The following is a 27835-nucleotide window of genomic DNA, read 5'->3' as shown; positions in this document are numbered from 1 at the left end:
CACACAGACAGGTGAGCTGCAGCCTCCCAGGTGAGCTCAGACATCAGGGTGGACGATCTACCCATAAATTCAGGAGCTGAATGAAAAATAACGCTAGTTTCTGAGATGATTCAAAGATATCAATGAACAAACTGACAGAGCTACAGAAACTCAGGTGAGGTCTGAAAATGGTTTACAGCTGATAGTTGATTTAAACAGAGTAGCATCTTGCCTGCAGCTTTTTATGCATTGATTTCCTTGTAACAATTATAGTGAAAATCTATCATATGTTAATTTAAAATATTAATTTTAGTCTCAGTTTTGTACCAATTTATTTTTAAAGTTATATATCAGTTTAAAATGAGAGAAAAAAGCATGATACAAGCCTGGTTTCACGCAAGTCAACTCGGCAAATACATATTCAGTAAAATAAAACCAAATCTACGTCCTAAAAGAGCGACTTCTGTTCATCATGGTTGATAGTTCATGGTTGAAGGTTGATGTAACCCACCTTAGTAGAAATATGGCATTTAAGTACCTCTACAAACAAAAATATTTTTTAACAGTTCTAAAATACAACAACCAACCTGTTTATAAGTTATAATAATGAGTTTATATTGCTAAGTACACAGGCACACAGCAGAGATTAACTATCAATACACACTACAGCAGCGGTTCTCAAGCTGGGGGTGGGGGTATTTTAATTTCACTATTATTTCACCGACTAGAGGTTAAAGAATGACTATTCTGTTAATAGGTTTCACGCTCTTCACTGTTAATCTACCAACCAACAGTATAGACAGTTATGGAATAACTTAATCTTATAAGATTGGGATCTCTGAGATCCACATCTTATCAAATACGGATCCACGGCCTGATGTGCATCAATTTGGGGGGACCTTGACATCAAATAGGTTGAGAACCACTGCACTAGAGGACATGAAATAATCCCACTTACAGAAGGGAAACTAGCGTTAGCTTGCTACATTAGCATCAAAAGCTACGAAAAAGTCAGCATGAAACCACGAGGCAGCCGGGTTCGCTTGTGTAGTTCTGTAGTTACCTTTAACCTTCCGCTGTTGGTAAGTGTTATAATAATAGTAATTGTACGTGGGCCGCACACAAACCGTTTTGTAATTGCCACCTTATGTACCAACAAAGCTAACTGCTAGCTTCGGTAAACCAACCGGCTTTAACTGCTACAAGGGCTAACGTTAGTTCAGTAGCTAACTTAACTAGACTGCCGTTTGGTGTGACAATAACTCAGTTATTTTAAGCTAAACGTTACGATATTAGCCAGACAACGCTTACCTAAAGTCTTGGTTTAGACAGAAACCGTTTCCTGCTGACTGGAGATATCTCGTACACTGGGCCGTCCGGTTAATGCACTTAAACATACTTTGTACCCATGGAAAACAAACCTTTTACAGCGCCATCTTTGTATAGACTAAACTAACCGAACACAGAACAGAGTGTAATTCAACATGGTGAGTTATTTGTTCTGCAATAAACTCCCCCCGCGGATGTATTTGATAATGACAACAGATATCAATTCGACATATAAATGGGCTTAAAGTGACTGGCACATGGCAAAAATATTGAGCTTATATCTAGAAATTCCGTTGCGTCATTGATTCTGATATCGATTAGAAAGCCTGCGTGTGGATTTCCACAGCCGGATCCTGTTTCAGAGCTTTGTCTTGCGCGTCATGACTTGTGCCTGACAATTTGGCTACCAAAAAAGATCTCATAATTACGAGATGCGAATGAAAATGTAATTAGAGAAAATAAATCCACAATTATCTCACTATTATTAATTAACTTTGAATTTCTTGTATTATTTACTTCTTGTATTGTTAATTTTAGGGTTTGCAACTCAGACACATGCCGACGAATGCAATGTAATGCAGTGGTAGCGCTGTTTGTGAATGTTCAGGCTATAATGTTTCTATCTTGGTATCTCAAAGGTGTTAGAGCGGCTGGATTGAATGTCTTTGTGATTTCTATGTATCACAAAAAGATATTTGTCATTTGTTGTCTCACCCTTTTCTTTGTTTTGAAGGCAAAAGATGGACAAGGATTTTACTTTCTTTATTCTGGTATTGGAGGAAAAAGCTACTTAACCCACTGATTCTACATTTTATCTCATGGTCGTCTCATGTACGCAAATAATCTTGGTTTGATTTGTCAAGCTTGCATTTTTTCATTTCCAGTTGACATTGTGGGTGTGTGTGATGATGTGCTACTGTGTGTAACTTTGTATAATGTGCCCTGTGTGTGTGTGTGTGTGTGTGTGTGTGTGTGTGTGTGTGTGTGTGTGTGTGTGTGTGGCTTCTTACTGTTTTGTTATTATGCTGTTATATGTTTTAATTGTGACCTGCCGAAGGGACTGCAGATGAAAATTAGCTATAAGCTAACTCTGGTTTTATTTATTTATTTTGCCTTTATTTTACCAGGAAGTCCCACTGAGACACAAAATCTCTTTTACAAGAGATACCTGGCCGTACAAAATCACAACATATTAAAATAATAAATGATATACAAAAATTCACAATAAAACAGAAGAATAGCTATGCAAACACAGTGGCCTCTCAAGACAAACACAGAAAACAACAACCTAACCCCATCACCACATTGTTTATGATGCCCTTAAATTCATCAATGGATATAATCTGTTGCTAATTTTAGATGTTTTTGTATATTATTCCATGCCCAAGGTGCATAGTAGGAAAATGCAGTTTTCCCCAGATCTGTCAAAACCCGGGGTACATGCGGTAATAGTTATGCTTTACACTGTACATGGTCCCTTACAAATAAAATAAATTAATGAATAAACAAATAATAATTTTTAAAAAAAAAAAAAGAAAGAAAGAAATCTACTGGCTCCGAAGTCAACTTTGTACACTTTTGATACGCACTATTTCAACATGGCACCACGATATTAAAAAAGGGAAGGCTCTGAAAACTCAGTTTATTCTGAAAATTATTTTTTTTAAATATATATTTTACAATAATGATAATTAACATCTTTGTCACATGAAATAGATGTGTTTCATCACACAGCCACTAGATGGAGACGGATTTCTTTACTTACAAAAATCAAGGCCATTCATTATTTCACTGGAGATATTATGAGAGCAATAATCCACCAATCATATCTCTCTCCTTTTTTTTTTTTTTAGTTCAGTAAACGCACTGAATACTATCTTGTCATCTCATTTGCGAAACACGACAACACAACTAATTTTAGAGGATTTTTTGACAACCCATAGACAGATCCTTTTGGCTTTATATCCGACATGCAGGCGGTGATTTTCTGAGTTTCTGAGTCAGTGACTTTCTTGCCTATTCAACACAAATAATATTGCTAAAGTATAAAGAGTATCTGGTCTACTGTAGGCCTTTAGAAACTCACACACTGAGGGTTAGTCAGGCGCTGTTTGGCAAGCCCTTTGCTATCTGTCTGGTGTGTTTACTTTGAAAAGGGAACTGGTCCCGAGAATGTCATGCATGGGATTCACTCCGCTCCTCCTCCTTTAAATCCTTCCTCACTACTCCTGTGAACTACTTTGAAGTGGACAGCCAGTGGGTAAGACCACCTGAGAGCCCTGAGAATCATGGAGAAATCAGCCGACAGACCAAACAAGAAAAAAGTTGTAGCAGTGGTGGGCGGTGGATTGGTAAGACAAAAGTGAAAGCGAATTATTAATTCATTATAGCTCTTTATCCGTTGACTGTATAACAACCATTTCCAAGGCAACTGTCCTCTTTAAAAGGGGATGTCAGTTCTACGAAGTACTTTTAGGAGAAAGGGACTTTCATTTCTGTAAATTGCAGTCAAATAAGAAAATAAGGCAACAAAAGAGTTTTCAGGAATATGCAGCCTAATATTGACATTGTGTAGTTTAAAGATAATTATTCTTGTCTGGTAGTGTAAAACACACACATTTTGGCAAGATTTTCAAAGAACCACATTAACTCCCCTTCATCCTTTAGGTTGGTGCCCTGAATGCCTGCTTCTTTGCCAAAAGAGGTTTTGATGTGGAGGTCTTTGAAACTCGGGAAGGTAGTATTAAACTTTCTCTTGAACTTTTTTAAGTAAATAACACTGCCACGCCACTCATCTCTCTGAGAAATAGACCCACACTCAAAATAACACACATTCTGAACAGCACACACAAACAAATGAAAAGAAACATTGTCTCATCTGATTTTGGTCAGATATCCGGAAAGCTAAAGTTGTGAAGGGGAGAAGCATCAACCTGGCCCTGTCTCACAGAGGTCGGCAATCACTGAAGCATGTTGGAATGGAAGATAAGGTATGTTGATTACATTGTTTAAATAATAATGTAGAAACAAAGTAAGTTTTAGGACAGACTTGCAGGTGACCCTATCTTGTTTATTGGTCGAAAAGGTGTCTAAGAAACAAATTGGGACCATATACTTGTGTAGGTCATTCATTACTGCAGCCCTTGTTATTGTATAAGTCTTGTTAAACCACACATCATAGTGAAGTGGAGGCAAGTGGGTGGAAACCTTTCAATCTTTTGTTTAGCCTGATTTTTAATAATGAAATACCAAATATGTGGCCGTGCCCTAGGGAATCTGTCCACCCTGCTTTCTTTGCTTGCAGTCCGCTGAAGATGTTTAATTCTGGCATCTGAGGTCAGCAATCCTTTTTGTCGGTCCACATTTGCTGCATTGAGCATGTTATGCACGCTTGACAGCTCTACATCAGACCCTTTTTTTTTCTTTTTTTTTTTTACACTTGCGTGACTTTTCAGCATGACAAAACAGGGTTTTCATGTATACTTTGAAGGGCAGATACTGAGTGACCAAATGGACTAGCTGACTGTTCATGTCATAACCTTTTCCCACTCATACTAATAATTTGACAACACTGATTTGCCAATGCAAAGTATGACCATACATAATTATTTATCCTTATTTAAACGTCAGTTTTATCTATATGAATGTGATCTTCTGTAATAATGTGTCTGCTTCTCAGATTGTCTCCCAGGGAATCCCCATGCATGCAAGAATGATCCATTCCCACAATGGGAAACAGTCTCCAATCCCCTATGGCAAGAAAGGCCAGGTAAGCCTGCCGTTAGAGTTATTTGAACACATTACAACAGCACAGAAAAGGCCGGGACATGACTTAAGTGACATATTATCCACTTGGTAATTGTAGGACATGTGTCAGTTATTAAAGTACTGTATAGTTATTAACTGTTGTGATTTAAGAGATATGCTAAGTCATTTCCAAGGATGATGTCCTGCAATAAGACATTTAAACAAGTAACAAAATACACAAAAAGTTTGGATTAACTACATAACTGTAATTACTGATTAGTTGGTATTAATAACATATTTTAATGGATTCAATTATTATTTGCAAGGTTGTGCAGTTCCATTATATCTTGTTATTTTGACTTTGGTAAACTGTTTCTTTTAGGGACTTGGTATATTAACACTATCTGCACAATTTCCTACTAGATCCAAATATCTGAAAATAGTTCCCCACTACATCCGAGTTACAAGTGTTTGGTTGTTAGTAAGCATACTGTAAGAATTGCCTCATGTACTGTGCCAGTTTGCAGATTATATATTAATTTTGCAGCTTGCTAGACATCACATGCATCAACATAGGTGTGTTTGGAAGCACACACACACACACACACACACACACACACACACACACACACACACACACAAACAAATAAACCACAGTATGCATATATACACAGAGATCTGGCAGGGTGGCTGAAATGACTCAAAGATGCACTACATGATGATCAGCATAAGCGACAACATGTGTAGACTTTACTTTTATCACATAACAATGAAACATTGCAGCCCAGGAATGAGGTCAGAATGATGTGATCTGAGTTTGTATGTCATTATAAAATGTGTCTGTTATTTGTATTTATGGTTGGTCTGTCTGGAATTCTTTGTCATTGTTAATCTCATGGGTAAATGAAATTAAACAACAATGTGCAGGAAAGACAATGAAAGCATGTCGAGACATGAATGTAGGAAGACACAATATAAACCCAAGAGGCTTCCTGTTCCCATTTCAAATGAACAATGATAGAGTGTCTGTTTGTGAAGCTGTAGTACCTGTGGAATTGTGCTATAATACAGATTGTTCTGCTTTCAGTACATCCTGTCAGTAGACCGAGCCAATCTAAACAAAGAGCTGCTAACAGGTAAGTGTCTCTCCATAACTGTGCTAAACAGTCTCAGTACATTGACACTGAACACTGCATGGTATAAGATGTGTGTCAAAATAACCAAATTATTGCCAAACTGAAGACACATACCGACTTATAAAGCAAAACCATGTAAATTTTGTTGAACAATGGTTACTGCAGGCACAGTAATTGCAGTAACAATTATAGGATAATGCTAAATGCTAATATTTAGTGTAAATGCTAATATTTAGTGGAGAAGAGTCATAAAGTCAGTGAACCACAATATAAAGCCATTGTTTTCTAACATTAGCTAATATTAGCCTCCATAAGCTGCTGGTCATACCAGACCAAGAAATGCTGTAGCTTCTTATGAATTCAACTTTTTAGTTGTAAGAGTAACAATCTGTGAGTTGCAAAGTATCACTTAATAGGATCCCCAATCTATTTTTAACAAACAGCATATTACACAGTATGTTAATAAATGTTCTTGAATTCCACTTCAGCCCGTGTGAATGCCTTAATCAAGTTGAATCAATCAAGTCTATACCCTTAATACATTCTTAATTCATGAACTCTGCACAAAGCTCCCAGTTAAAAGACTCAATCTTTCTTTACAACAATCCTCCTAAATTAGGCTGCTTGCTAGCGAGCTGCACCTTATCCACAGCTTATCCCACTGCATTACAGAGCTTCATGCGAGTCTTTAAATTGCACAAGTACATCAAGGGATGTGTTAGTGTTTTTGGGCTAAAAGGATTTTGCCCCATATTTAATGAAGTGCCTCAGTGTACGCTTGGAGATAATGTGTCACAACATGGGGCTGTCTTTAATTAGATTGCCTGAAAAAAAGGCTGATTGTGAAGCTCGTCGCTCTTATCAGGGCCGATCCAGACTCCTGGAATGAACGTGGAGATAAAGAGATTTTTGAGAGTGTGACAGCCTAAACATCAGGTTTTCACAAAACCAGATTCACTGACTGCTGTGATGTGTTTTTCATGATTCATGCTGTTCAGTGTGAGGTCATTACCCTTCAGCAGGGGGTTGATTTGAGCACTTTACTGCCTGTGTCCTCACTCCGTTTTATTAGTATTGTGAAAGTTTCCTGTGTTTTTTAATGAGATATTACCTGTCATATTAAACTGCTGTTGTTATGTCATGCCTGCATGTGTGATATAAGCTCTTTTTGTAACATGTTACCCCCACAGAGGCAGAGAAGTATCCAAACACAAAGTTGAACTTCGACCACAAACTGCAGGACTGGAGTGCTGAAACAGGTTTAATGACCTTTGTCAGGTAAATCGTTACCAATCTCATACACACACACACACACACACACACACATACACACACACACACAGGCTAATCTAGTAGGAGGATCTGCTCATTTGGATTCTTTGTTTTAACTCCAGCTTTATTGACCATGTTCCCTGCATGTAAACACGTGGCCTTGTACATGCTAACTGCCAGAGGTCTGGGACGGTGATAAACATGTTGCCTTTTAAGCCTCTGTGCGTGACTTTTTTTGTAGCTCTGTGATTCGTCGTCCTTGGAGGTAAATGTGACACACAATTTACAACCCAATTAACACTGAAACACCTCCAGGTTGTTTCAGTTGTGGGAATTAGAGTAGACATGCAGTGACTTATTAACACGGTATGCAGGGCGACAAACTGTTTCATTTGATCACAGACTTCTTCAAATTGAATTTTGCTTTATCTAAAATGTGTAGAAATCCATTTGACGTGTATGTCGTCATCTGTATTTATTTATTGTTATGCCTGGTGGCTCGGCGTGTACCTAGTTGAAATTGTGCATTAGAATGAGTCACTGTGCAGTTACTGCCACAGTGCACAAACACTTTAATGCACTTTATTCAGGTTTTCCGTAAAGGCAATGAATGTGCCTCGAATCCAAAAATTGCCCTGGCGAGTACCTTACACATCTAGGACACATCCCCCCTCTCTGGCCCTGTAACTGAACTGTGACAGCTCATATTTGTTCTCTGCAGCTTGTATAATTAAATGTACACAAGGAGCCTGATGCCACAGAGATAGCCAGCTTCCTCCCATACTAGTCAGGAAATGTACAGATAGCCATCAGCATGAAAACATGTGCATGACCTGCTTTCTTCTCATAGTCTCTTCTATAATCGTACAGTAATCTACTTATATCGCCATATGATTAATATGTTAATGAGGCTTTAGAGTATCACTGAACACAGTCAATATTGTAATCTGATTAATTAGTTTATGAAATGGGGAAGCGCTGCGGTGGGCAGACGTGATATGACATCAACATCTCATGGTGAAACATATGAATATAAGGATAGCGATAGATCCTCATAACATTGATTAGAAAAACAGATACTGTCAAATTTATTATTTTCATAAAGGTGGGGAACTCACAAGAGACTACAGAAGACAGACAACTGTTTACACAAGCTGAGTAGTACTACCAACCTGAACTTCATGTGTAAAATTGGTGCCCCTTTAAAATAATGCTGTTCATAAGGTTGGATCAATAAGGTAACACTTTACTTTAAGTCCCCCTTGTAGCATTTAGCATTTAAAAGCAGTATATAAACATTTAATGAATGGTTTAAAGGACACTGTAATGTAGTTATAAGCAGATATAAGCATATTTTAAGTGTTTATTACTACTATTTAGGTATATTGTCATTAATGATCTGTTTCCTACACCCACCTCCACTTCTGGGTGCCCTCAGGAGGAGTTATAGTAGTTGACAGATACATTCATAAGCACTTATGTCTGCTAACATCATCATAGTGAGTTATAAACTATTTAATAAATGTTTGCATACTGCTCATAAATGTTAAATAAGGGGACCTAAAGTATAGTGTTGCCACTAAGACTAAATTCACACTGCTAAAATGGTCAAAATGGCATATATGCACCAATATGTAATTACAGTCCATTGCAGATCACCCAAACTGTCATGATGGAGCCCACATGTTCTGTATTGAGACTGAGAGCTGTACCCTTTAAGAAACAAACTTTTTAGGATTCTTAGATGTTTAGCTTTGCATTTGTACATCTTTACATTTGTATATGTACAATATAATTTTGATGACCCTAATCAAGATATAAATGTGTGAGGGCCCAGTTCAGACATAAGCAGTGTGTGATGTCTTATGGTTTGACCTGATGCATCTGTAACCCATAAATCTGGAGTTTTGCATGCTGATGAATTACCTCAAACAAGATGTGACCTGAAAGTGATGAATACATTAGTATTAGAAATGGGGTCAAGAATAATCAAATCAATTACACCCTGCAGCATTGTTGATTGATGTCTAAATAATTGGAATGCTGTTTAAAGTAATTTGGCAACACTAAACATAATTATCTGTCCTGTAAGGATCATTAAATAAGATGTCAAGAAAAATATTCAGATGTGCTTAACAGTTTAACAAGTGTTACAGTTACACTTGAGTGAACAGTCAGATCACAGAGCCAACATCCTTTCTGTGTACTATGAGCACTTTCAATGTTGTGCATCAGACTGTTTCAAGGGTGTTTGGGAAAACTGACTCCTGTTTCATGGAGCAGCTCTTAAAGGCAATGAGCAGATGTCAACATCAATGACGCTGAGAAAAAACATTTAATGCCAAATATGGGAAATGTAATAAAAAACACAAGATAAATATATCTGGTTATTACTTTATAAGTGAGTTAAATCCAGCTGTTATTACTGTTATGTACGTTTGTCATGCCTCTGGTATGTTACTCAGGTCAGACGGGTCCAAGGAGGAGATCAAGGTAGACCTGATTGTAGGCTGTGATGGAGCTTTCTCTGCCATCCGCAAGCAATTCCTTCGTCGCAGCCGCTTCAACTACAGCCAGACCTACATCCCCCACGGCTACATGGAACTCACCATGCCACCCATCAATGGAGAGGTCAGTCCTCCATACAGTACCCTCCTTTTAGTGAAGGTGCTGAGATGCTGCTAGTGTTACGCTCACAGTATTCAGGCACCATTGTGGATATCTTCACGTTCATTTGTCTTGCTTTCATCATTATCCGCAGTTTGCCATGAAGCCTAATTATCTGCACATCTGGCCTCGAAACACATTCATGATGATCGCCCTGCCCAACTTGGTGAGTCATTTTTTGTTTATTCTTTTTGCTTCTTTTTAGTTGCAAGTTGGGTAATGTATGCGTGTTTATTTGTGAGGTTATTATCTCGCATTATCTGGTAAACACTAGCTGTTGCAGAGGGACAAAAGCATAATCAATTCAGAAAATTCCAGGCCATGATTGACCTTTGGGATGTTCTCATACGGTTAATTAGCCTCGTTTGCAGATGCTTCATAGCCAGTGGAGACCTACTCATCAGGAATCTTACACTGTAAAACGTCTCAGCTCCCTGAGGTTAAACCTACTTTTCACACAGCAGTTGCGTCCTCCTTCTCATCAGTCTGTTTTTTTTTTTTTGTGACAGACCTCTCTCTGTCTCTCTTGCCCTTCTTAATCCCTAAAATGATTTTTCTGCTTGGCTGACTCAGCAACAGCCGTCTTAGCTCTCTTTAGTGAGACCAGGTTAAGGCAGCTGACTCTGGAGTGCATTCATGCTGCCCTAGTTCCCAGGAACACATTAGACCTGAGAAAAAAAACAAAACAGACACATTATTGCTGCTGTGGATACCATGGTAACAGAGATGGTGCTAAAAGGTGGTCCTCTGGGAGGACGTTGTGACGTTGATAGATAGCACCTGCTCAGATGGGCAGATAATGACACACCCACAACCTCAGAGCACTTTCATCCATCACTTGCTGGGTGGAGTCTGGTTTCTACGTTTGTATTCATGATGAAAGATGCAACCATGAATTCAGGAGGGAGGATTTTATAGATGCGGGAAAGTAACATCAATTAAATTATAAGAAATAATAAAATGCATATAAAATGTCTTGTGCATACAGTAAATCACAGGATTTAGCATTTATTAAAGGATGCTCATTTTTTGTGAGCTAATTTTTTTTTGACCTTTGGAACACTTACCTTTAATAAATGATTCTAAACACAAGGCCCACTTGCTGAAAGGATAGGTTCACAATTAGTCAAGTCCCCCATCACTTACACTGAAAGCGCCCTAATAGGGGATCTTTTAATGACCATTATTAGCAGGAGGAATCATTACAGTGAGTGAACACACTTGAAAAATTGTGAACCTATCCTTCAACTTTTCCTGGAAACTTCAGCCATATCCCATGGCCTTCCTCAGTAGATATAGCACAGGATATGGCTCAAAGCTTTGGGAATAAGTATGTAAACCTTTTTTTAAAATATATTTAATCATAGATACTAAAAAATAAAAAAGAATATCAGTGAAAATAAAAAGAGTACATATATGAAATTTAAAACTTTTGTAAAAGCAACTCCAGGCTGTGGATAAACAGATTAAATCAGATTATATATTCCACTAAAACAAAAGAAACATGTCTCACATGGTTTTTGTGTTGTGTCTGTTCTTCATCCAACTGCGTGGCTTAATTCTTGCTATGTTATCTGCCTAATTGATCACCCTATTAAAAACAAAATGGAGTATTTTTGCTCATTCGACAATTGAAGTGATTTCTGAAAGAAAGTTTTCAAGGATGTATGACACCGTCGGACTGCCAGATTGCTCTGAATGTAGGCAGACACCATATTTTCAAGGTTTCATTGGTGTTCTCTGACAGTCGGGTCAGTGGTGGAGGATGGATTGTAATAACTGCCCCTGACTTTTCATCTTGCACCAAGATAGTACTCAGAATGTTAGTATTGTTAGTATTACCATGTCAGTATGCTGATGTTAGCATTTAGCACAAATCACTGCTGTGCCTAAGAATAGCCTAGCAGAGCTGTATACTCTAGACTGTAGAGTCTTATTACTCCAGGACATTCTTTTTGAAAATGGCCACTATGACCAAAAATACAACAGTCGAATCAACTGATGCATAAAATACAGCAACTTTTCATAGTAGTAGCAGTAAATGAAAGTTCAACACAGCACTAGTGTCCCACAGGGAGAGCAGTAGGAGGTAAAAAGTTCACTTTGTGAACCATTACGTAAGGTGTTTTGTCTATGTGTAAATAGAGATGACTTGATTTAACCTGACAAGAATTGTAGCACAACAAATTGGAGAACTGACATCACTGTGCACGGTGTTTATTTTCCAATTTAGGACAAGACATTTACCTGTACCCTCTTCATGCCCTTTGACGAGTTTGAGAAGATTACCACAGGAGATGAAGTCATTGAGTTTTTCCAGAAATACTTCCCTGATGCCATACCACTAATAGGAGTGTAAGTGACTTTCTCACCTCCATCCCTCCACCTCTTCCTGTCTACCCCCTTTTCTCCTCTTCTTCTACTTTTATCTCTTCTTCCAACCTGCCAAGCCATCCCCAAAACACTTTCATTTCCCATCATTCTGTCGACTTCAGCCACATCCACAGCCATGTTCTGTGAAGTGTGAAATTGCAGACTTACAGTTACATGGCTTTGCGAAGTGAGGTTTTAATTTGAGGTGAACCACAGATAGGGGAGGCGTGAGCTGTAGAAACGCTCAAGGCTTTCATTCACTAACTTCCTCCTTTGGTTGACTTGATTTGGAGTGCTCATGCATAAACAACTGAATGTGTGCTCTCGCTCCTCTGTTTGGCTTTAACTTTTAACTTTACCAGCACAGACAGATCACGGTTGTTTCAGCTTATTCACATGTGACAGACACCTTTGGAACCAAGCAAAACCCGAGTGTCTTGTTTAGAAAAATGCATCTGTCAAAACAAATAGCTCAAAATGAGTTTGTAATTGTTTTACTTCCATTTGTGCCTCACAGTGATGCTCTCAAGAGGGATTATTTCCGATTGCCTGCGCAGGCCATGGTGTCTGTCAAGTGCTCCCCGTATCACATTGGCGACAAATGTGTCCTTATGGGCGATGCAGCCCACGCAGTGGTGCCTTTCTATGGGCAGGGGATGAATGCTGTAAGTAACATTAAATGGAGGAGAAGAAAAGGAGAGAAGGGTTTAATGGAGACTCATTCATCCATTTATGCTTTATAGGGCTTTGAGGACTGCATTGTCTTCGATGAAGTAATGGATCAGTGCAATGAGGATCTCAGTAAGTGCTTTTTACACAAGCAAAGATTAGAGAGGACACAGAATGAACCCATAAATCATAAGAAAATCTTATTGTTTTCCTTCGTATCCGCCCAGGTGCTGTACTTCCTGAGTATACCAGAGTGAGAGTCCCAGATGACCACGCAATTGCAGACCTGGCCATGTACAACTACATTGAAGTAATTATTTAATTTGTCCAATTTAAGCTCACCAGGTCAGGGTATCCATTAGAGATTAATCCTGCTAATTTAGAGGTAGTGATGGGATGCACACTGGTGGAAGAAGTATTGAGAATTTTACTAAATAGTAATACCACTGTACAAAAATACTCCATTACAAGTTAAAGTTCTATATTTAAAATTTTACTTTAAGGGGGATTCAACCAATTTTACAGTCATGAGTACTATAGTGTACAGTTTCTTCCGTAGCTCTGAAGGGAGTTTTTCAAAGTTTGAAAAAAAATTAACCCTGATGATGCCATGCATTGTCAATGCATCATAGTTTATAAACTTTATAATCAGATCCTATTTTTATATGTAAAATTCAAATCTGAAACTAAGTAACTATAGCTGTGAAGTATGTAATGTAATGTAGTAAAAAGTACAATATTTATGAATTAAGTATGAATTATTTAAAAAAACATAAAATTGAAACACAAAAGTCAAGTACCTCAAAATTTTATGTAAGTACAGTACAAGAGTAAATATACCTTATTACATGTCACCACTGGTGATAGATGTACTGTAGTAAACACATGGAAGACATTCTGTCCTTAACGTAGCATCTTATTAACAGTATCAATTAGCATCAATCCAACAACCACCAAACATTCTGCTTAATTGTTAATTATTTCCCAATTATGGTCAGAGTTACAAAGAAGCGACTGATTGAGAGTGATGCAGTCTGCTCCACACTAACAATAATTCACTGTGAAGGTGATAAAAACTACACTTAAAGACTGATTTAGCTAAGTATCATACTGTTTGTACATGATAGATGAAGAAAAGATATTCACAGGCATAAGAGAGTCCGGTCGGGTTCTGGGTATGCCGACTCCAATTATCTGTAGATATTTACACTCCGTTAAATCTGACAGGCACGCAACAGCCATCTGCACATTAAAATTCATGCACACAAAATGCCAGTAATTGGTCTCAGCTCTGTTGTTACTCTTACAGATCTTGCAAATGTTAGTCATGTACAGCACTTTGTTTTAGCTTAATCCCCCAACATTGCAGTCTTGCCCAAGAGAGTAGAGGAGACTGTGTGGAGTTTTTGATATGGATGTAAGATGTATTTACAACATTGCAGTATGAAGGACAGATGGCTCACTTCACTAACACATGTACTATTTTGCTTTGTAGATGCGAGCACATGTCAACTCCAAATGGTTCCTCTTCCGAAAGCATGTTGATAACTTCCTCCACTTTTTCATGCCCAAGACAATAATTCCACTTTACACAATGGCAAGTATCTTCTTAATAAACATTTCTGTCACATTGCTTGGCTTACCTTAAAACCTGCATTATTACTTGTCCCTCACCTTCTCTAGGTCACCTTCACCAGGACAAGGTACCATGAAGCCGTGGAGCGCTGGCATTGGCAAGACAAAGTAAGGCACTTTGTGAAAATATGTTTTCTCTTTAGACTCATTTGTTTCATCTTTGCTGCATATTAACGTTTTTGGAGGATATCTCATACCTTTGAACATCCTAGTATTGTAATCCGGGACTCTTTTGAAGCCGCTGTATTATCAGCAGTGAGCATGAAAGGCGGATGTGACTCTCACTGGGTTTTAAGAGCTTTTAGAAACATTTCATTTATTTCTGCCACAAATACAGAGCTTTGATGCACAGCGAAAATGTCTCTGATTTCTCACGCTTGGCTGTTTGGCCTTTTAGTCCCTGGCACTGTGTCAAACTGTCTGATGTGACCTGTGCTGATGGCTTCTGCGCTAATGGTTCACTGTCAGATGGACAGCAGGGATTTCACAGCACTTCCTCTCTTCCTTGTAAATTGTTTAAACCCGTAGGGGAGTGGACAGAGGGCAAAATGACCTCTATGTAGAGGAAGACTGTAGGGAGCATATACAGAAGCAAAACATGATTGTTGACCATATAATAAAATTGTGTGAAATGGAAATAGACAAATAGAGCATGAGGGTTTGTGTCCTAGACAAGAACCGGGAGGCTGTTATAATTATAAAAATATGTTATAAGATAAAAGCAAGGTCACAGGACATGCTGTAAACTACACTGCTGCATTTAGAAAAAAGTACAATAAACAACAATAAGCGTCCTCTCTCAATCAGAAAGAAACCAGATTAAAAGCATTTTATAATAGTCCATGAACACATTATTACACATAAATTATATTAAATAAGCCTGATGAGTGTTATTCAAGGACTGAATGGGGATGCTATGTGGACGTAACCCAAAACACCTTGAAAACCCTTGATCTCTCTAAAAATGTATTTTTACAACAGTTTAACCACAGTAGTCCAAAAAAGTACAGCAACAAAATAAACGAAGAAGTAAAACAGGGAAATACAGACCATGTTCTGAAACAGTTATTTGAGTTTAGTTAGTTGTGATGCTGATTTCCAGATGAATTTCCTTGAAAGAATTGCTAAAATCTTTTTGATTTGATTGGTGCAGATAATTATGATGCTAATGACCTCTGATGGTGTCATCAGGGTTACATAAACTTGCGCCAGAGACTTCAAATGTTTAACAGAAAGGTTGCCTTATAATGTGTGAAAGTCATTGGCGCAAGGGAAGTCTAACAAATGCTGTTGAGTTACATTATGGCATTTTCGGAGCTTGACTCATGCTAGGGATTAAAGTCAGAATATCTTGGCGCCTTCTGCCATGATTTTGACCTTTTTTATGTAATATATGTCTCCCACGTCCCCCAAATTGCTGGAATACCCCATTAAAACCACTGTTGGGTGAAGAAACTTAACAGCATCATAAAGATGCCACATAATTTCTTTGCAGTTAATTAATGATTGATCTACCCCAAATGCAATTCCGTTACAAAGCCTTATGTTAAGGTGTGAGCATAATTTTGTGCATAAACCTGACAGAACTGAGTCCAAATTAATTAAAGATATGTGTTTTTCACAGGTGATAAACCGTGGCCTGCTGGTCTGTGCTACAGGAGCTGTTTTGGGAGGCTCTTACCTCCTCGTGAAAAATCCTCCAGATATCAGCAAGCTTAGCATCCCTGCTGAGAAAATGTGGAACAGGCTTGTGGCCTTTGGGACCTCCTGAGCACTGGCACCATGTCTGATCTGATAGACAAGTGCAAAGACCAGAGCATCAAACACTATAATGAACTGGACGGGTCCAGATTGTAATTAAATCCTCTAATTCAGACAGGTAATTAATGTACTGTAATAATGATTGTCGTACCTCATACCAGTCATAATGAATTTCTGGATTTAAATAAGATCTTAAATCTTATCTGAAAAAATCCAGCACTGGGCTCAAACCAGTATCAGTTACACACTTGTGAAATCTGTTAAAATCGCATCATCAATCATTATGTGTTCAATATGATTTTGCACAATTTTAAATGTGAAAACAAAAAAGTCAGTATTAAACTCAGGCTCACAGAAAGCGTCTTGGATACATAGTGTATGAGTTCATAGATAAATACACATAGATACCACATTGGGTGCTGCTAGTCATTGTATCAATGTGTCAACACGGCCACCATACTGGTCTGGTCTAGTCGCCCCTCTGAATGCATACAAGTATATTGTGAGAAGAGGTTCGTCTGCTCTTACAGCTCCCATAACTCACTGAATTGTCCATCAATCAGTCAATTTTCAAAGACTTTGGGTTTTCATGATTTTCATACCAAAATACCTCTGTTTAATACAGTCACAGTAAGACAATGTAACCACAATGAATTCAAGTTGAGCTTACGTTTTGTAATTATTTTAGAAGTATATTCTGTTTTCATATTGTGTTGTAATATGGCTACTCAATACCTTCTCAATAGTTATAACTATTAAAAATGTCAAATATCAGTGCATGTCTATTATGCTATGGCATAGCAATTCTGTTTTCATATTTTATTTTCACACACACTCTACTGCCATCTCCCACACTATTTACATAAATGATGTATATAGTGAGTTTTATCATCAGGTTTGTGCAAGTAGTTCCAGAATAACAGTGACATGTTCTTCATTTTCAAGAAATAAAACCAAAAGTAGAGGGAAAATTAAAATAGTTGTAGGCTGCATGTTTGTGTACGAGAGATTTGATCAATATAGATTCAGCCCTAATCACATATACATTTAGTAAACGTAAAAAACGTTTATTCTATGAGGGAGATCACCGGGTAGGTACGTGGACACTGTAATAATAGATAATAATAATACAAAATTGAAGCTACAAATTCACCTCACTCATAACCATGATAGAAAGTCCTACTGCAAAGATTACTGCAAACAGTATATTCAATTCAACATTTTCGGACAGTAGAGTGTTAGAGTGTTGTAGAGTAGTAGTGTTGTGAAATCACTACTCGCCCAGAAATTATTCCCTGAGCCTCAATTTTGGCATTTTATTCCATGGAACATCCAAATGCAGCACAAAAGTCTGGTATTTTCTACTGTAGAGAGCTGGTAGAACATCGGTCCAATATGGCAGCGGCTGAAACACATCCCACAACCCAGATGTGGTAACTACATGTAAAATGAAGTTTCCTCAGCATGTGGTTTCTTTCTATCTATCTATCTATCCCTCCAAATTTTTTTCAGTAGCATCTACTTTATGTAAATTGTTTGGGACAGAATGAACTCCATATAAACAAATTAGAAGAAGTATAAACACAAATGCTACTCAGTCAGTCACTGACCCACTCACTCACACATCCACACTGAATAAGGTTTTGAACAGCTATGGAAATCCATTCATCAAGTCTATTCATAGCTGACAGCCCAGGAGGTTATGAAAGGAGCATCTCACTGGAGCATACCCAGGTCCCAGTCTCATCTCCTCTTATCTAATTACACTCTTGTAGTCCTCACATATATAATTCCACCAAATGTCATTTCACAGTGACTGCTCTCATCACACTGGAGCTTTAGATTAAAATGAGATAAAGTACACAAGCTAGGTAGCTTAAAATAGCATCTCTTTATTGAATCCATACACAATAATGTCAGTGTGTGTACTATGGTTTATGGCTAAGGAGCTAAGGCTTATTTTCCATGTTACACACTTGCAGTTGGGTACCAACCAAAACAAAATCTGCTATCACATGTAGATCCAAACTCTTTAACACCGCTGGCCTCTAAATACTCGACACACAGTTGTCACATATAAGGAATATTTGACAAATAAGTGTGAGTCTTTTTCTAAGAGAAACATATTACTAGTTGTTAACTACATCATCATGTATGTATTGTATATCACCACAACTGATGTTAGATGAAGATGTCACACTTTCATACTACCTGGTTAGACAAAACATCATCAGGAATAGGTTTAGTAAAGATCTTGGGATAATCTGCAACTGACAGAAGGATATTTACATGAAGTTGTAACAAGTCTGTAACTGTGTGTAAACGCAGAAAAACGTCCAGGGAGGTCAGATAGAACTATTTTGGCTTGGAATTACATGTCAGGTCCTAAGGCATACTGAGTGTTTGGGGGTGAGAAGTCCAGTCCTTGTGGATCACAATGGCCTCACTTGAATGACATTAACCTCCGAGGAATCTCTAGCCTTGGAGGTCACGTCCAAACGGCGGAAGTCATCAGTGGTGATGATGAAGACGATGGAGGAGGAGCTGAAGGTCACCCTCTTTTTGGGTCGGTCCCTGCTGCCGCACGTGCCGGACACGACAATCGGTCGGATGGGGCGCTCGACCGGAGCCAGGGGACGCTCTTTGAGACTGCGCTGCAGCCAAGAGAGCCTCGAACAGAGCAGCTGCAGCAAACAGCGCCGGAACTGTGGGAAGATAAGTCGGAGGAGAGGCAGAGGGAAAAGATAAAAGGCTGGTATTTAACACAGGAATGAAATAGCACCTTCTCCTCACTCATTTGTCTGTCAAACATGCTGAAATAAGATATCAGCCTTGCAGGATGACAGCAAACTAAGACGAGTATAAGTGACAATTTCACTCCTACACACACAATACATGCATACAGTACAATTAGAAGCTTGGAAATATGAATAGAACCCTTTAGAGGCATATACATCTATGATGCAGATGTTACCATCTCTATAAAATTGCTGCTTTTTCACATTTTGCTCATTTTTACTGCTGCACTTTTGAGGAAATCAAATTTCATAAAATTGCTAATTTCTGTGTAAAAATGCTGCTATTAAAATGTTAAAAACACCTCTGTCTTGTCTGTTCTGCTTAAACCACAAACTGAAGCAGTGCAAGAGGAGAGCAACTCATCACCTCTAATTTAGATGCCATTGATTTGCCCTATTTTCCCATATTAAATTCTGAGGTCAGTTGTTCTCACTGGAGGGGAATACAATTGACTGAACACACAGGAAGTGGCCAATCAAAACTCTTGAGCAAAACATAGTGTGTATTCTAGACGGCAGCGAGACCTGAACCTTCTCACTGCCATCACCCTCCCCATCTACACAGAGCATTAAATAAATGTTACACTATTTACTGATGTCACATTATTTCTTGGCCTTAAACCTGACTCAGAATTCAAACTTGTTTCAAGACTACACACCTTTCGGCTCATGAATACATAGATGAGGGGGTTGTAGGCTGTGCTGGACTTGGCAAAGAATGAGGGGATAATGGCCACTGTGGGAGAGACCATGCTCTGCCTGCCGAAGGCCTCCATCATGGACACAACAGCGTAGGGTGTCCAACACACCAGGAAGCAGGAGATCATTAGAAGAAACATAATGGCGACCTTCTTCTCGTACCGCAGGATCTTGATGATCTGAACAGTTTGGAGGTCCTGGATGGAGCGCAGCTGTAACAAACAGGAAAGATATTAGCCAGTAAGACAAGTTAACAGTTTGACAGGCTGTCTAGTGAAAAGATGGTCACTGGTTTGGATGTCAGTAGTTTGACTGGTTGTATTACATGAGGTTTTCATGTTGTCAAAATAAAAAGGTGGAAGGTGGTAGTGTATTGTAAGTAAAATTTTATGGTACTATACTTCAGTATTTCCATTTTATACTAGTCACTTACTTTTGCAGCTTACCATTTCAGAGACAGGTATTGTACTTTTTACTCCACTGCATTTTTCTAACAATTATAATTACAAGTTATTTGACAGATTAAGATTCTCCTGTATAATGAGTACTTTTAATTTTTGGTAAAGGCATGGTTTGATTTTGTAAGATAAACGTTTGAAAGATCAATACCCCTCTCATGTCTGTACAGTAAATATGAAGCTACTGCCAGATGTAGTCCAGCACATAACCCCCCCATAAAACCACAAAAGTGCAATTTTTACACTTTGGTACAAATTAAACAAATAAGACAAAGCAAGTTTCCAGTCTTAATGCTAAACTAATCTAAGCTAAGCTGGCTGTAGCTTCATATTTACAGAGACTACTTTTACTTGAGTAAAGAATCTGAAAACATCTTCCACCACTGATGCAACAGTTTCTGCTGTTTTATTTTTTTATTTTTTTATTTTTTTTTACTGCAGCTAGTCTATAGCAGGTTCAGTTTAGTGCTGTCACTCCAAATAAAGCAAATGCTGAAACTGAACCAAGCTGACTTTTGCACTGTGGCTGGGAACCAAACAAACAAGAGATGTGGTAGTAGAGGTGAACATACACTGGGAAACCACATGGATGAACAGAAACTAAGAAACATGTACTCGTGATCTTTTCATGACTTGAAAAGGGCTGTCGTTTCTAAATTGTCTTTCAGAAATCAGAGGAAACCTCTCTCCACTCTTCACGTTCTACTTCTATATGGATAGCATACCTTTAAACGCATGACTATCAGCAGATTTAGAGAAATGGACAGGCCACTGCCATTGAGAATGTTTCTATTCAAGTCCATAAAACTGTATTAATAATATAATAAGTATTACCAATACTGCAATATTTCCATAATCTTGTATAATTGACAACTCATAGAAACAACATTGTAATACCTTAATAACACTATATATTAGAATATACCCTACAGCTAAAGTGATGACGTGATAAAGCATATGGCTATTTTCTAGACTCCCCCAAGACAGTCTACAGCAGCTGATTGAATCACTGCAAACTTCCATTTTTATTCATGAGGCCTGTTTTTATTTCTAATGAAGCCACAATCTATTTCCATGTTTCTGGCTCAAAAATACTCTGTAGAGTTCAGAGTACTCTTTGAAGATTTTCATAGCATCTTGCAAAATGCTGTTATGTGTTATGAGCTCATCTCAGGCCTCTGAGGTGTTCAGGGACTTTCAGAGAGGCTGGGAATTTTGATGAGCTAAAGCTTGAGACTGTGAGGAAGCAGCAGCTCTTACTTCCTAAAAAGGTTGCAAAGAAAGCAAGCAGCTGCACTATACTGTGCTGCAGAAAGACATCTGGGTCGCTTGATTAGAGTTGATTAAAGTGTTTTTTCCGGTTTACGCATTAGCTTACATGCTATCCTGTTCTAACACTTCAGTGGCCATCTACTCACTGACGCAAACAAGAATTTGATACAGACACAAACAGATCAGAGAATCCTGTGGATCCCTGATTCTATCAATTTTGCAGGAATCATTAATGTGAACACAAATACTCAACTCTCACTGTCACAGCCCACTCACTTGTCCTTTATTACCAGGCTGTCTTGTGCAGCTGATACATCAGTGACACTTCTAAAACTCAGTACAGACGCAAAATGAGCTTTCAAATGATTTCCACTGTACAGGACAAGCCCTGAAGGCACAGAAGCATATTATGATAATAGAGTCTGCAATGAAAGATGGCCGGCCAGTGAAGGTCAAGGAGTTTCTTTTTCTTAAAATGAAAACCCAGAAGAGTCTGCTAGGTTTGTATTTGTACTACAGCCCGATCGATACAGGCTTTTTGATACTGATATTGATATTTGTGTGTTTAGAAAATCTGATAATGATATATTGGTCGATATTGATTTTCTTTACATAACCCATAACATAAATAAACATGTTTGATAAGGTTCCCAATAACAATTGCAACCAAGAAATGTACTAGGCAGGACATTTTACAGTTAAAAAATATGTATGGGACTGGTTTCAAAAAACATAACTTCCTGTCATTGTTAGGCTGACATATATGCTGATAATGATAAATCTGCAATGAGCTAATATAACTTTATATTGGCTGGGCCTATTTATTGGTCAGACTCTAATCTGTCTTCAGCCAAAAGTAATAATATGAAGATCTTTGTATGAGGGGTATATTGAATATTAAAGGGACATTTTTTTCACATCTGAGAAAGTATGCACAAGTGGCAGATGAAATACAAATACTGACAGAAGTTGAAATGGCATTTAAAATGTGAGTGCTGAAAGAAATTATATGCAAGCACTGGAGTGTAAACTGAATAAAGTTGAAATATCACTTGATGTAAAAGTGCTGAAAGGAGTTGAAATGTCAATTGAAATGTAGATGATAAATTGACCCTGAAATTGTCAGTTGAAGTGGAAGTAAATTAGTGCCAGTTCAAGTGTATAAACTGAAAGACAGTGGAAGTTGTGAGAGGTGGAGCTGAATACGTTTTTTGGTTGATATTTCGAAAGTGAAGATCTGAGACCGAAAGTATCACTTAAATTGTTGAGCGCTTAAAGCAGTTGAATTTGGAGATAAAGATTTGAGAGCAGTTGAATTGTGAGTTGATGTGAAACCACTGGATGGTTGAATTATCAGTAGAAGAGGAAAAAAAGAAAGCAGTTGCAAAGTCAGTTGAGAAGTAAGTCGTAAATTTCAGTTGAGTGTGTGTATTGTAAACAGTTGAAATGTCAGTTGTAGTATAAGATCTGAAAGTTATTTAAGAATAAAAATCAGTGTCACGATGACATAATAAAAATAGATTACTCGTTACTCAATTTATAATACTAATAATAATATCACATTGTCTTTTATATCTGTAATCAGCTCCAATTGGGGCAAGATGTTCATTTTATTCAGTCATAACTTATTTTATTTATATTTATTTATTATTTTTAGTTGGGGATGAGCACAATTGTTATTTTCTACAGTCTTGTTTAATGTTTCCTTCCAAGATTTTGGTCTGAGAATGTGAATCAGCTACCCGCCATTCATATGTAATTCATTAATTCATTCTAATGGTTATTCTAACTCATTCATAATTTATCATGATGCATATCTGCATGTCTTACCATTTGCACTGTGTAGAGGATGTTCCCATAGCAATAAATCATGATGCCAACAGGCACAAAGAAACAGCCCAGGAGGAAGAAAAGGATGAAAGAAGCATCATTTGGGTCTTTAGATGCCCAGTCCAGCGAGCAGCCCAGCTGGTGGATCTCCAGAGTGTAGCGGTTCCACCCCAGTAGAGGAGCCCCCGTCCAGGCCAGGGAGTACAGCCAGATGTGGGCGATGGCCCGCCGCGCCCAGGGGAAGTCCACTACTTGGGCGTGGACCACCCGGATATAGCGCTCATAGGCCAGGGCTGCCAGAGTCATGATGGAGACGATGCCTGGCAGTGGGAGGGAGAGAGAGAGAGAGACAGGCACGCTGAGTAATGCGGAGCGCTCATTGCGGGATCTGGGTCAGCGGCTACTCAGCGTCTCTTTGAACTGAATGAGTTTCATCACACTTTGTACAAACAGAACTCTGAACATCATGGTGCGAAACATCACATTTAAACATTGTGTTGAGCGTCCTTGAAAACTCACAGAAAGAGACTCCTCACTCCCACACGCACACCTCTAAGACCTGGATCTGTCTTGTACAGCCTGCTTTTCCACAGAAAGTGATGCTGTTGGGTTCATACTGATACATGCACTGTGTACTCAAATATTTGTAGCTATTCATGTTCATCTTATACATCATGCTGTTCCCAGATGTATATAACGTTTAAGTCAAAGAGCTAATCTGAGTCCTCATGGCACAGTATGTAAAATTGATTCTGTGTGTTTTTAGTCAATACACATCACACACATTGACATAACCTATATATCTATCCAATTACATACTCCAGTACATCGCTGTCTGTAAGTCATTGATCTCTTGATTAATGAGAGACACACACCAACAATGTAAATGAATAGACACACAACTTACAAATACACAACCTCCACTGAGTAATACATATGATGGAGATGACGACATATTTGTCTACAGAGGACTCTGCTGTAGAGGACACAGGAAGAACGTATGAGCTACTGGATTTATTAATCAGTGTCAGCAGGGATTCACATATTGCAAATATTGTATCAGGTGCAGGTGCTGGGAGGCAGGCTCTCCAGAATTTTGATGTTCCCATCGAATCACACCTTGGCTAATTGCATGACCTTGGGGTTTAACATGTCACACTGTGCATGCGAACGTTTATAGCTGCAGTACTGTACTGTGAATGACAAGGGAGGGGTGCGACGGTTCTCAGGATGAGGTGCTGCTGTAATTGAAATCCCTATTTATCTGCCAGGCTTGTCATCTCATCTGAGTGTGGGCCAAAGCAACAGGATGCCACATTTTTTTCTGTTCAATGCAATTTCAGTGATGAAATACAGAATCCCAACACACTTTGGATGAAAAGTACAAATCTGGATTTAAACAACAACTTTGCAAGTTTTTAATTATAACTTCTTTGTGTCATATCTGCAATTCAAAGTTAATAACAAAGTTGCAGCATTGCCAAGTGTGATGCCACATGACAGAAGCAGACAACAGTGTTCTTCAGATCATGTGCAAAGAAGACAATGTCAATTAAAGGACATTAAGGTTGTGAAAGAACTGAGCAGTGCATCTGTGTGTTCGGTTTGCTGATAAAGGCTTGAGGGTGTGCTCTAATGAGCTCATTTTCACACATCCATCCTCCTGAGCTATAATTCCTGCAGGGTTGGGACCTGCAGAGTGACCCTTCTGGATTCATTCACACTTCACGGCTGAAAACAAGAACTGCTGGTAATAAATGGACAATCGTGTTACTGTGAAATTGAAGCTGTAGGCACAGTGAAGGTGTCAAAAGCAGTCTTCTGCATAAAGCAATCACCTGCAGAATCAGAATATGCTTTCTTTACATCAAAAAAAAACACCTACTGATGAATAAAGATAAATAGTATATAATGAGGAGGCCTTCAAGGTCGTTAGGTTTTTACTGCAGCTCTTCATGGGAGGAGACTACAGCATCCAGTCTGTATTTTTAGACCATTCACAAATGTATAGAGGAAGTGAATGAATGGAACAGAGAAAAAGTAATTATTATTAATAATAATAGTAATAGTAATAATAATGACGTTCCTCTTTTACCTACAGCACATTTAACTATATTTCACAGAATTAATTCAATGTGGAGTATCATTATTTCCTGCCTGCGTTGTATGGAATAGTGCATATTTTAAGATGCCTTGTAATTTCATCATACTACGCTGCATTTGTTCATGTTCTGAATTATGCCAAAATCCGATTTTGATATTTTTGTAATATAGCGACGAATAGAGTGACGAATAATTAAGAGACACAGGCAATGCGTTTGTCCTGAACTATTTTGCAAGAGGTTTATGTGACAAACATAAATAATTAATGATTTAATAAATGTTAATTTAAATGTTTCCTCGTTTTATTTCTCTCACCAAATAAGCTGTTGCTGAAGCCATCCCACATGCATGTTGTCTGGCTCCAAATCCATCCACCTTTGACGCACGAAGCAAATGTAAAGTTTATTCCGATGACAGAAACCAGAAGATCACTTAAACTTATGTTGACCAGTAATAAATTAGTGGGCGTCCGCAGTCTCTTGAATTTACAGTAGAGTAGGATGACGACAACGTTGTTACAGAAGCCAAATACTCCAATGGTCCCGATGGTAAAAGCGAGAAGTTTGTAGGTGCCAACTGCAAAAATGTATTGTTCTGCACTTCTCTCGGCGCTAGTTTCGTTGACAGGATTCATTGCGCGGATAAAAACTTGGTTTCCAGCATTGTGCAGCGCGCTGTGTGTGAGCGCGCGTCCAAGGCACGAGATGGGCTCCACGCCGCTTCTCCACGCGCACCTCGCGCCGCTAATTCAAACCAACCTGAGACTGCTGTGAGCCGAAACTGGGTCAATGTACCAGTGTGAATTCAGTCAGGCAGATTATATACGTTACACATCCGGCTACACTTTCACAGTAAAATAGTTTTGACCTACATGTTTTGCGACGAACTTGGTAACGATGTTTAACACTTCATTTAAAATACACATATATAGCCATTTAATATAAGAAAACAAACAATTTCACAGAGAGCAGTGGTTCTCAAACCTTTGCATGTCAAGGACGCTAAACTAAGCGGACGCTAAACGGACCCCACTTAGAGACCACTGCTGATATATTTCACCAGCACTTAGTGTAGCGCACAGTATAATATTTCAAACTCTTATTTTGAAATGCAAGTGCCCTAACAATCTCCGGTCGTATTTAGGTTAACTGGGTGTATTGATTTAGCAGTCAGTGATGTGTTGTGTGATGTGTAATGAAATAATTTACTTAATACACACCAAGAATGCATATACATTTTACATTTCTTACAAAATGTAAGTCCCCCTCCACTCAACATGTGTTTTTCTTCTTGTTCCTACAGTTGGATGTTTGAGCTTCAGAATGATGTATGTGCAGAGTTTGACACTAGAAGGCTGTTTTCACACTCATCTGCTGAAGCGACAGGTTTCTCTGTGCTCATTGAAAATCTGAGTTTAAGGGATGGGCCCAGAGCACGATTTATAACATCACAAATAGCTTGGAAGCCAATCCTGGTCCAATATTCAATTTACACAAGTATGATGTGGAAACTTGAAGCCCCCAGTGCACAAACACTGAGAGTGGACTTTACAGTGAAGTAGGAGACATCTTATATCCAGCAGTTAAACTTTTCACATGAAATACATTTGCATATTCATAGATTCTGGATTTTTTTTTAATGAGGGAGGAGGAGTAGACACCATTTTAAGGGTTTTAACGTGGTAATTATACATTTTTTGTCAGACAAAATTCATATCAGACACACATTATTGTTCCAAGCTGAGTATTTTTTATATGTCTTAATACATGTCTGGAGGGGATCTTTACATTGTGTTTTTAATGTAAGAATGCAGATAACATTTATTTGAAATTTATTATGGGTATTTAAAAAAATCAATAATTATCATATACATACATAAACACTTGTGATACACAAACATGACACATGTTAATTTATCGATGCTAGCAAATTGTCTTTTCTGTTGGGAACACGGAACTTAGCATTCATCTATTTTAACAAATGCTTTTTTTCTACCTGCAGCCCAGGTGACATTATGCATGATTCTCACACCTCAGCTACCCACCAGGACTTTATATGTGACATCTAATTATGCTCCTGCCTATGTGGCAGAGCACACTTGATGATG

The 27835-nt window shown here is 38.3% G+C and overlaps 3 protein-coding genes across 10 annotated transcripts in view; 1 reads left to right on the top strand and 2 right to left on the bottom strand.

Moving 5' to 3' along the window:
* Positions 1-1471, bottom strand: part of ide (insulin-degrading enzyme) — a 30729-nt gene extending 29258 nt beyond the window's left edge. For both annotated transcript variants that reach the window (XM_042432620.1, XM_042432621.1), the window contains exon 1: positions 1291-1471. In XM_042432620.1, coding sequence (XP_042288554.1) covers positions 1291-1376 — 86 coding nt within the window. In that variant the 5' untranslated portion in view covers positions 1377-1471. The remainder of the gene's footprint in view (positions 1-1290) is intronic.
* On the top strand, positions 728-17342 carry LOC121911294 (kynurenine 3-monooxygenase). 6 transcript variants are annotated; one of them, XM_042432622.1, is made up of 17 exons: positions 728-1061; positions 2042-2139; positions 3465-3659; positions 3976-4045; positions 4201-4298; positions 4988-5077; positions 6143-6191; positions 7382-7469; positions 9929-10094; positions 10225-10296; positions 12364-12485; positions 13021-13168; positions 13247-13304; positions 13400-13482; positions 14668-14769; positions 14856-14915; positions 16432-17342. In XM_042432622.1, exons 3-17 carry the CDS (start codon positions 3597-3599, stop codon positions 16576-16578), a joined length of 1416 nt encoding a protein of 471 aa, XP_042288556.1. In that variant the 5' UTR covers positions 728-1061; positions 2042-2139; positions 3465-3596; the 3' UTR covers positions 16579-17342. The 6 variants fall into 6 exon arrangements, with proteins under 6 accessions (XP_042288556.1, XP_042288560.1, XP_042288558.1 ...); XM_042432626.1 differs by lacking the exon at positions 2042-2139 and having other exon boundaries at positions 3555-3659; XM_042432624.1 differs by lacking the exon at positions 2042-2139.
* A 1098-nt stretch (positions 17343-18440) lies between these two features.
* opn3 (opsin 3) lies at positions 18441-26516 on the bottom strand. 2 transcript variants are annotated; one of them, XM_042433668.1, is made up of 5 exons: positions 26487-26503; positions 26044-26103; positions 23626-23945; positions 20026-20277; positions 18441-19273 (listed from the first exon to the last, which is right to left on the bottom strand). In XM_042433668.1, exons 2-5 carry the CDS (start codon positions 26072-26074, stop codon positions 19001-19003), a joined length of 876 nt encoding a protein of 291 aa, XP_042289602.1. In that variant the 5' UTR covers positions 26075-26103; positions 26487-26503; the 3' UTR covers positions 18441-19000. The 2 variants fall into 2 exon arrangements, with proteins under 2 accessions (XP_042289602.1, XP_042289601.1); XM_042433667.1 differs by having other exon boundaries at positions 26044-26516.
* Positions 26517-27835: the final 1319 nt, after the last annotated feature.

The sequence above is a fragment of the Thunnus maccoyii genome, chromosome 14 (genome assembly GCF_910596095.1).
Source record: "Thunnus maccoyii chromosome 14, fThuMac1.1, whole genome shotgun sequence".
In the NCBI taxonomy this organism is placed as follows: domain Eukaryota; kingdom Metazoa; phylum Chordata; class Actinopteri; order Scombriformes; family Scombridae; genus Thunnus; species Thunnus maccoyii.
This window is presented reverse-complemented; position numbering and strand designations above follow the sequence as displayed.

Coding starts and splice junctions, on each gene's coding strand:
- opn3 (XM_042433667.1), bottom strand. CDS start 26,362: ATGAATCCTGTCAACGAAACTAGCGCCGAGAGAAGTGCAGAACAATAC. Junction 23,946..26,043: donor CTTCAGCAACAGCTTATTTG/GTGAGAGAAATA, acceptor TCCCACTGCCAG/GCATCGTCTCCATCATGACT. Junction 19,274..20,025: donor ATGTATTCATGAGCCGAAAG/GTGTGTAGTCTT, acceptor ATCTTCCCACAG/TTCCGGCGCTGTTTGCTGCA.
- LOC121911294 (XM_042432626.1), top strand. CDS start 3,597: ATGGAGAAATCAGCCGACAGACCAAACAAGAAAAAAGTTGTAGCAGTG. Junction 6,192..7,381: donor AAACAAAGAGCTGCTAACAG/GTAAGTGTCTCT, acceptor TTACCCCCACAG/AGGCAGAGAAGTATCCAAAC. Junction 14,916..16,431: donor GCTGGCATTGGCAAGACAAA/GTAAGGCACTTT, acceptor TGTTTTTCACAG/GTGATAAACCGTGGCCTGCT.